Consider the following 9965-nt stretch of genomic DNA (forward strand, 5'->3'; position numbering starts at 1 on the left):
CCCTACTACACAACCCCCACCATACATTTCCTACTACACACACCCACCAAACATTGTCCCTACTACACACACCCCACATACATTGTCCCTACTACACACACCCCACCATACATTTTCCCTACTACACACACCCCACCATACATGTCCCCACTACACACACCCCACCATACATTGTCCACTACTACAACACCCACCATAATTGTTCTACTACACCACACCCCACCATACATTGTCCTACTACACACACCCCACCATACATTGCCCTACACAACACACACCACCATACATTGTCCCTACTACACACACCCACCATACAATTGTCCCTACTACACACCCCCCATACTTGTCTACTACACACAACCACCTACATTGTCCCTACTACACACACCCCACCATACATTGTCCCTACTACACACCCCCCACCATACATTGTCCCTACTACACACCCCCCACCATACATTGTCCCTACTACACACCCCCCACCATACATTGTCCCTACTACACACCCCCCACCATACATTATCCCTACTACACACCACGATACATGATCCCTACCACACACACCACGATACATGATCCCTACCACACACCCCACGATACATGATCCCTACCACACACCCCACGATACATGATCCCTACCACACACCCCACGATACATGATCCCTACCACACACCCCACGATACATTATCCCTACAGCACCCTACGATACATTATCCCTACTGCACACCCCGCGATGCATTGTCCCTACTGCACACCCCGCGATGCATTGTCCCTACTGCACACCCCGCGATGCATTGTCCCTACTGCACACCCCGCGATGCATTATCCCTACTACACCCCCCGCGATGCATTATCCCTACTACACCCCCCGCGATGCATTATCCCTACTACACCCCCCGCGATGCATTATCCCTACTACACCCCCCGCGATGCATTATCCCTACTACACACCCGATGATTATCCCTACTACACCCCCCGCGATGATTGTCCCATACCACCCCCCGACATACCTACACACACCCCCCCCCCGATACATTGTCCCTACTACACACCCCCCCCCGATACATTGTCTACTACACACCCCCCCCCGATACATGTCCACACACACACACCACACACCCGATACATTATCCCTACTACACACACCCCACGATACATTATCCCTACTACACACACCCCACGATACATTGTCCCTACTACACACACCCCACCATACATTATCCCTACTACACACACCCCACCATACATTATCCCTACTGCACACACCCCACCATACATTATCCCTACTGCACACCCCCCCGATACATTATCCCTACTACGCACCACCCCACCATACATTGTCCCTCCTGCACACACCCACGATACATTGTCCTACTGCACACACCCACGATAATTGTTCCCTACTGCCACACACCCCACATACATTGTCCCTACTGCACCACCCCACGATACATTGCCTACTGCACACCCCCACGAACATACCCTACTCACACACCCACGATACTGTCCCTACACACACCCACCGATACAATAGTCCCTACGGCACACCACCCACGATACATAGTCCCTACGCAACCCACACCCCACGATACAATGTCCCTACTGCACACACCCCCACGATACATTGTCCTACTGCACACACCCCACGATACATGTCCCTACTGCACACACCCACGATACATTGTCCCTACTGACACACCCCACGATACATGTCCTACTCACAACCACATACATTGTCCCTACTGCACACACCCACGAACATTGTCCCTACTGCACACACCCCACCATACATTGTCCTACTGCACACACCCCACGATACATTGTCCCTACTGCACACACCCCACGATACATTGTCCCTACTGCACACACCCCACGATACATTGTCCCTACTGCACACACCCCACGATACATTGTCCCTACTGCACACACCCCACGATACATTGTCCCTACTGCACACACCCCACGATACATTGTCCCTACTGCACACACCCCACGATAACATTGTCCCTACTGCAAACCCCACGATACATTTGTCCTAGCACACACCCCACGCATACATTGTCCCTACTGCACACCCCCCACGATACATTGTCCCTACTGCACACACCCCACGATACATTTCCCTACTGCACACACCCCACGATACATTGTCCCTACTGAACACCCCCACGATACATTGTCCCTACTGCACACACCCCACCATACATTGTCCCTACTGCACACACCCCACCATACATTGTCCCTACTGCACACACCCCACCATACATTGTCCCTACTGCACACACCCCACCATACATTGTCCCTACTGCACACACCCCACCATACATTGTCCCTACTGCACACACCCCACCATACATTGTCCCTACTGCACACACCCCACCATACATTGTCCCTACTGCACACACCCCACCATACATTGTCCCTACTGCACACACCCCACCATACATTGTCCTACTTACACACACCCACATACATTGTCCCTACTACACACACCCCACATACATTGTCCCTACTACACACACCCCACCATACATTGTCCCTACTACACACACCCCACCATACATTGTCCCTACTACACACACCCCACCATACATTGTCCCTACTACACACACCCCACCATACATTGTCCCTACTACACACACCCCACCATACATTGTCCCTACTACACACACCCCACCATACATTGTCCCTACTACACACACCCCACCATACATTGTCCCTACTACACACCCCACCATACATGATCCCTACTACACACACCCACTACATTTCCCTACTCACACCCACAACATGTCCCTATACCACACCCCACCATACATGATCCCTACTGCACACCCCACCATACATGATCCCTACTGCACACCCCACCATACATGATCCCTACTGCACACCCCACCATACATGATCCCTACTGCACACCCCCACACATGATCCTACTGCACACACCCACACAGATCCCACTTGCACAAACCCACAACTGATCCCTACTGCACACACCCACGATACATTTATCCCTACTGCACACACCCCACGATACATTATCCCTACTGCACACACCCCACGATACATTATCCCTACTGCACACACCCCACGATACATTACCTACTGACACACCCCACCGATACATTTCCCTACTGCACACACCCACGATACATCCCTACTGCCACAACACCCACGTACATTATCCCTACTGCACACACCCACCGATACATTATCCCTACTGCACACACCCACGTACATTATCCTACTGACACACCACGAATTATCCTGCTGCACACACCCACGATACATTATCCCTGCTGCACACCCACCACGATATTATCCCTGCTGCACACACCCCACGATACATTATCCCTGCTGCACAACCCACGATACATTATCCCTGCTGCACACCCCACGTACATATCCCTGCTACGCACACACCCCGATACATTATCCCTGCTACGCACACACCCCGATACATTATCCCTGCTGCACACACCCCGATACATTATCCCTGCTGCACACACCCCACGATACATTATCCCTGCTGCACACACCCCACGATACATTATCCCTGCTGCACACACCCCACGATACATTATCCCTGCTGCACACACCCCACGATACATTATCCCTGCTGCACACACCCCACGATACATTATCCCTGCTGCACACACCCCACGATACATTATCCCTGCTGCACACACCCACGATACATTATCCCTACTGCAACCCCACGATACATTATCCCTACTGCACACACCCCACGATACATTATCCCTACTGCACACACCCCACGATACATTATCCCTACTGCACACACCCCACGATACATTATCCCTACTGCACACACCCCACGATACATTATCCCTACTGCACCACACATTCCTACACACTCCACAATTATTCACCGTACTGCACACCACCGACTACACACACTTATCACCCACACACACCTATCCCACTACACACCCACGACACTATAACCCTATGCTGCCACCACGATACATTTCCCACTCACCCCACACGTCACATATCCTACGCACCCACCACGATACATTATCCCCCACAGCACCCACCACCCAACCGATACATTACCCTACTCACCCCCACGAGTACATTATCCTAACAACCACACACACACATTATCCCTACTACACAACCCTCACAACACACCCTCGCACCACCCACCACGATAACATCTACCTACCCACACCATCATCACATCATGATACATCTACCATGCCACCATCTCACCACGATACATTGCATCCCCCGTATCCACACCCAAACATTATTCCTACTGCACCCCGACATTATCCCTACTGCACACCCCACGATACATTATCCCTACTGCACACCCCACGATACATTATCCCTACTGCACACCCCACGATACATTATCCCTACTGCACACCCCACGATACATTATCCCTACTGCACACCCCACGATACATTATCCCTACTGCACACCCCACGATACATTATCCCTACTACACACCCCACGATACATTATCCCTACTACACACCCCACAATACATTATCCCTACTACACACCCCACAATACATTATCCCTACTACACACCCCACAATACATATCCTCTACACACCCACAATACATTTCCCTAATACACACCCACAATACATTATCCCTACTACACACCCCACAATACATTATCCCTACTACACACCCCACAATACATTATCCCTACTACACACCCCACAATACATTATCCCTACTACACACCCCACAATACATTATCCCTACTACACACCCCACAATACATGATCCCTACTACACACCCCAATACATGATCCCTACTACACACCCCACAATACATGATCCCTACTACACACCCCACAATACATGATCCCTACTACACACCCCACAATACATTATCCCTACTACACACCCCACAATACATGATCCCTACTACACACCCCACAATACATGATCCCTACTACACACCCCAATACATGATCCCTACTACACACCCCACAATACATGATCCCTACTACACACCCCACAATACATTATCCCTACTACACACCCCACAATACATTATCCCTACTACACACCACAATACATTATCCCTACTACACCCCACAATACATTATCCCTACTACACCCCACAATACATTGTCCCTACTACACACCACAATACATTGTCCCTACAACACACCACACCACATCATCCCTACAACACACCCCAATACATTGTCCCTACAACACATTAACCCTTCAAGATTGTCTAGCCCAGCTGATTTGTACGGGTCCAGGTTTTGCAGCTCTTTCAGAACATCTGCGATCTGGATTTGGGTGAAGGAGAAGCTGGGGAGGCTCGGGCAAGTAGCTGCGAGGGGTGCGGAGCTGTTGGCTGGGGTTGGGGTAGCCAGGAGGAAAGCATGGCCAGCCGTAAAGAAATGCTTATTGAAATGTTCAATTATCATGGATTTATCGGTGGTGACCGTGTCGCCTAGCCTCAGTGGGCAGCTGGGAGGTGCTCTTGTTCTCCATGGACTTTACAGTGTCCCAAAACTTTTTGGAGTTAGAAATTTGCATCCTGTAGCTCTGTTTGAAAAAGCTAGCCTTTGCTTTCCTGACTGACTGTGTGTATTGGTTCCTGACTTCCCTGAACAGTTGCATATTGCCCTATTCGATGCTATTGCAGTCCGCCACAGGATGTTTTTGTGCTGGTCAAGGACAGTCAGGTCTGGAGTGAACCAAGGGCTATATCTGTTCTTAGTTCTACATTTTTTTTGAAAGGGGGGATGCTTATTTAAGATGGTGAGGAAATTACTTTTAAAGAACGACCAAGCATCCTCGACTGACGGGATGAGGTCAATATCCTTCCAGGACACCTGGCCAGGTCGATTAGAAAGGCCTGCTCGCAGAAGTGTTTTAGGGAGCGTTTGACAGTGATGAGGGGTGGTCGTTTGACCGCGGACCCATAGCGGATGCAGGCAATGAGGCAATGATCGCTGAGATCCTGATTGAAAACAGCAGAGGTGTATTTGGAGGGCAAGTTAGTCAGGATAATATCGATGAGGGTGCCCATGTTTACGGATTTAGGGTTGTACCTGGTGGTTTCCTTGATAATTTGTGTGAGATTGAGGGCATCTAGCTTAGATTGAAGGACTGCTGGGGGGTTAAGCTATCCCAGTTAGGTCACCTAACAGAACGAACTCTGAAGATAGATGGGGGGCAATCAATTCACATATGGTGTCCAGGGCACAGCTGGGAGCTGAGGGGGGTCTATAACTGGCGGCAACAGTAAGAGAGAGAGATTCTGGAGAGATTCATTTTTAAACTAGAAGCTCGAACTGTTTGGGTATAGACCTGGAAAGTATGACAGAACTTTGCAGGCTATCTCTGCAGTAGATTGCAACTCCTCCCCCTTTGGCAGTTCTATCTTGACGGAAAATGTTGTAGTTGGGTATGGAAATCTCAGAATGTTTGGTGAACTTCCTAAGCCAGGATTCAGACACGGCAAGGATTGGCGGAGTGTCAGGGTTGGCGGAGTGTGCTAAAGCAGTGAGTAAAACAAACTTAGGGAGGAGGCTTCTGATGTTAACATGCATGAAACCAAGGCTTTTACAGTTAGAGAAGTCAACAAATGAGAGTGCCTGGGAACACGCAGGGCCTGGGTTAGGCTCCACATCACCGAGGAACAGAGGAGGAGTAGGATGAGGGTACGGTTAAAGGCTAGCAAAACTGGTCGTCTAGTGCGTTGGGGACAGAGAATAAAAGGAGCAGATTTCTGGGCGTGGTAGAATAGATTCAGGGCATAATGTGCAGACAGGGGTATGGTGGGGTGCGGGTACAGCGGAGGTAAGCCCAGGCACCGGGTGATGATGAGAGGTTGCATCTCTGGACACGCTGGTTATACTGGGTGAGGTCACCGCATGTGTGGGAGATGGGACAAAGGAGGTATCTAAGGCATGTACAGTGGGACTAGGGACTCGGCAGTAAACTAAAACAATGATAATACAAACAACAGTATACAAGGCATATTGACATTTGAGAGAAAAGCAGGCATAAAGACAAATCAGGGTGAGTGGAGAATAGCATAGACAACAACGGGTAAGACAACAGCTAATCAGCTAAGACAACAACATGTGATGAATGGGCAGAGGGTCGGTTCACTACACATAAAGGTAAACAAAGTGGAGTACCGTGATAAATGAACCGTCCAGCAGGCACCAGCCCCCGTCCAAACAGGAGGCCTTTTACAGTCATTGTAAATAATAAGAATTTGTTCTTAACTGACTTGCCAATTTTTAAAGGTTAAAAACATTTTACAAAATAAAACATGTCCTTGGACACCGGTCAGTGCCAGTCAAGCTAACGTTAGCTAACCCTAGCTAGCTAACTAACTTGGCTCTAATTAGACTAATACTGGCGTGATAGCTGGAAATAAAGCAATTCCTTTGCAGAGTTGGCTTTATGAATGTCCAAAAATCTAAAATACCAATGAGAAATTGTACAGGGTGGCTTACTAACTACCTACCTAACACAGCTAAAACTATCTATCTAGACAACGGGAAGTTTTGCTCCTTGGGTTACCTTGTAAGACTGGATGCGTTGGAGAAGAGACTGAATGACTTTTTCAAAAGGCTAACACCAGAAAACATAAGACCGAAAGGCGCCATGTCTGGTTGAATGCACTAGACGGTCAGAATAGAGCTATGAAAGACACAACAATGGTACTGTCCCGGACTGACTGGCTCACAAGTTTCTGGTTGTTTATTAGCTACCTAATTCAATAATGTCCGTTTGCCCCTGCCATGCACGGATAACGCGCCTTCACCATCCCGCTGCATTGTGGGATAAGGTCATGGCAGTGTTTACGTAGTTTAAGATTCACTGCAGCACATTCACGAAAAATGGGAACGTCAACCAATTGAAAAATAAATGTGACCAATAAATAATCAAGTGACTTTTGAATTACTCCAATAAATTGCCGTGTTCTTGACCCATGGGTTTCATTTATATAAATTATATTTTTTGCGTTCTTGACCCATGGGTTTCATTTATATAAATTATATTTTTTGCGTTCTTGACCCATGGGTTTCATTTATATAAATTATATTTTTTGCGTTCTTGACCCATGGGTTTCATTTATATAAATTATGTTTTTTGCGTTCTTGACCCATGGGTTTCATTGCATTAGTTCTTCTGAGTAGGCGTTGCCAGAAGTCCAATCAGAGCTTCCCAAATGATGATCATTTTGGGGGATGAAAATAGAAAAGCTATATCAACTTTAACAAATTGTACAAACAATTAATTTTATTTACTTTATTTCACCTTTATTTAACCAGGTAGGCCAGTGGAGAACAATTTCTCATTTACAACTGCAACCTGGCCAAGATAAAGCAAAGCAGTGCGACAAAAACAACAACACAGAGTTACACGAGATAAACAAACGTACAGTCAATAACACAATAGACAAATCTGTATACAGTGTGTGCAAATGAAGTAAGGAGGTAAGGCAATAAATAGGTCATAGTGGCGAAGTAATTACAATTTAGCAATTTACACTGGAGCGATATATGTGCAGATGAGGATGTGCAAGTAGAAATACTGGTGTGCAAAAGAGCAGAAAAACAAAAACAATATGGGGATGAGGTAGTTGGTTGGGCTATTTACAGATGGGCTGTGTACAGCTGCAGCGATCGGTAAGCTGCTCTGACAGCTGACGCTTAAAGTTAGTGAGGGAGATATGTCTCCAACTTTTAGATTTTTGCTATTCGTTCCAGTCATTGGCAGCAGAGAACTGGAAGGAAAGGCGGCCAAAGGAGGTGTTGGCTTTGGGGATGACCAGTGACATATACCCGCTGGAGTGAGTGCTACGGGTGGGTGTTGCTATGGTGACCAGTGGGCTGAGATAAGGTGGAACTATACCTAGCAAAGACTTATAGATGACTTGGAGCCAGTGGGTTTGGCGACGAATATGTAGCGAGGACCAGCCAACGAGAGCATACAGGTCGCAGTGGTGGGTAGTATATGGGGCTTTGGTGACAAAACGGATGGCACTGTGATAGACTGCATCCAATTTGCTGAGTAGAGTGTTGGAGGTTATTTTGTAAATGACATCGCCGAAGTTAAGGATCGGTAGGATAGTCAGTTTTACGATGGTATGTTTGGCAGCATGAGTGAAGGAAGCTTTGTTGCGAAATAGGAAGCCGATTCTAGATTTAACTTTGGATTGGAGATACTTAATGTGAGTCAAAAGCTTGTTTGGAGGTTTGTTAACACAGTGTCCAAAGAAGGGCCAGATGTATACAGAATGGTGTCGTCTGCGTAGAGGTGGATCAAAGAATCACCCGCAGCAAGAGCGACATCCTTGATATATACAGAGAAAAGAGTCAGCCCGAGAATTGAACCCTGTGGCACCCCATAGAGACTGCCAGAGGTCCGGACAATAGGCCCTCCAATTTGACACACTGAACTCTGAGAAGTAGTTAGTGAACCAGACGAGGCAGTCATTAGAGAAACCAAGGCTGTTGAGCCTGCCGATAAGAACACGGTGATTGACAGAGTCGAAAGCCTTGGCCAGGTCGATGAAGACGGCTGCACAGTGTTGTCTTTTATGGATGGCGGTGTAAACAATCAGCAACTGGAGTAAGACAGCCTGATGCCCCTTGGCCATACCCAGAAACAGGGGCAGACATGCCCCCATCACACTTTCTGTAAGACAGCCTGATGCCCCTTGGCCATACCCAGTAACAGGGGCAGACATGCCCCCATCACACTTTCTGTAAGACAGCCTGATGCCCCATGGCCATACCCAGTAACAGGGCCATACCCAGTAACGGGGCCATACTCAGTAACAGGGCCAGACCCAGTAACGGGGCCAGACCCAGTAACGGGGCCATACCCAGTAACGGGGCCATACCCAGTAACGGGGTCATACTCATCACACTTTGATCAGAAGAGTCACCATCTGAATCTCCATCCAGTGGTCTGCACTCGTTTCC

General features: G+C 48.1%; 1 protein-coding gene across 1 annotated transcript in view; it reads left to right on the forward strand.

Annotated features, from left to right (window-relative positions):
* Positions 1-9915, forward strand: part of LOC120042705 (ubiquitin-conjugating enzyme E2 D4-like) — a 16479-nt gene extending 6564 nt beyond the window's left edge. The window contains exon 6 of the mRNA XM_038987501.1: positions 9780-9915. Within this exon, the coding sequence (XP_038843429.1) occupies positions 9780-9915 (136 nt within the window). The remainder of the gene's footprint in view (positions 1-9779) is intronic.
* The last annotated feature ends 50 nt before the right edge of the window (positions 9916-9965 follow it).

This window comes from Salvelinus namaycush, unplaced genomic scaffold, assembly GCF_016432855.1.
Source record: "Salvelinus namaycush isolate Seneca unplaced genomic scaffold, SaNama_1.0 Scaffold746, whole genome shotgun sequence".
Taxonomy (NCBI): Eukaryota; Metazoa; Chordata; class Actinopteri; order Salmoniformes; family Salmonidae; genus Salvelinus; species Salvelinus namaycush.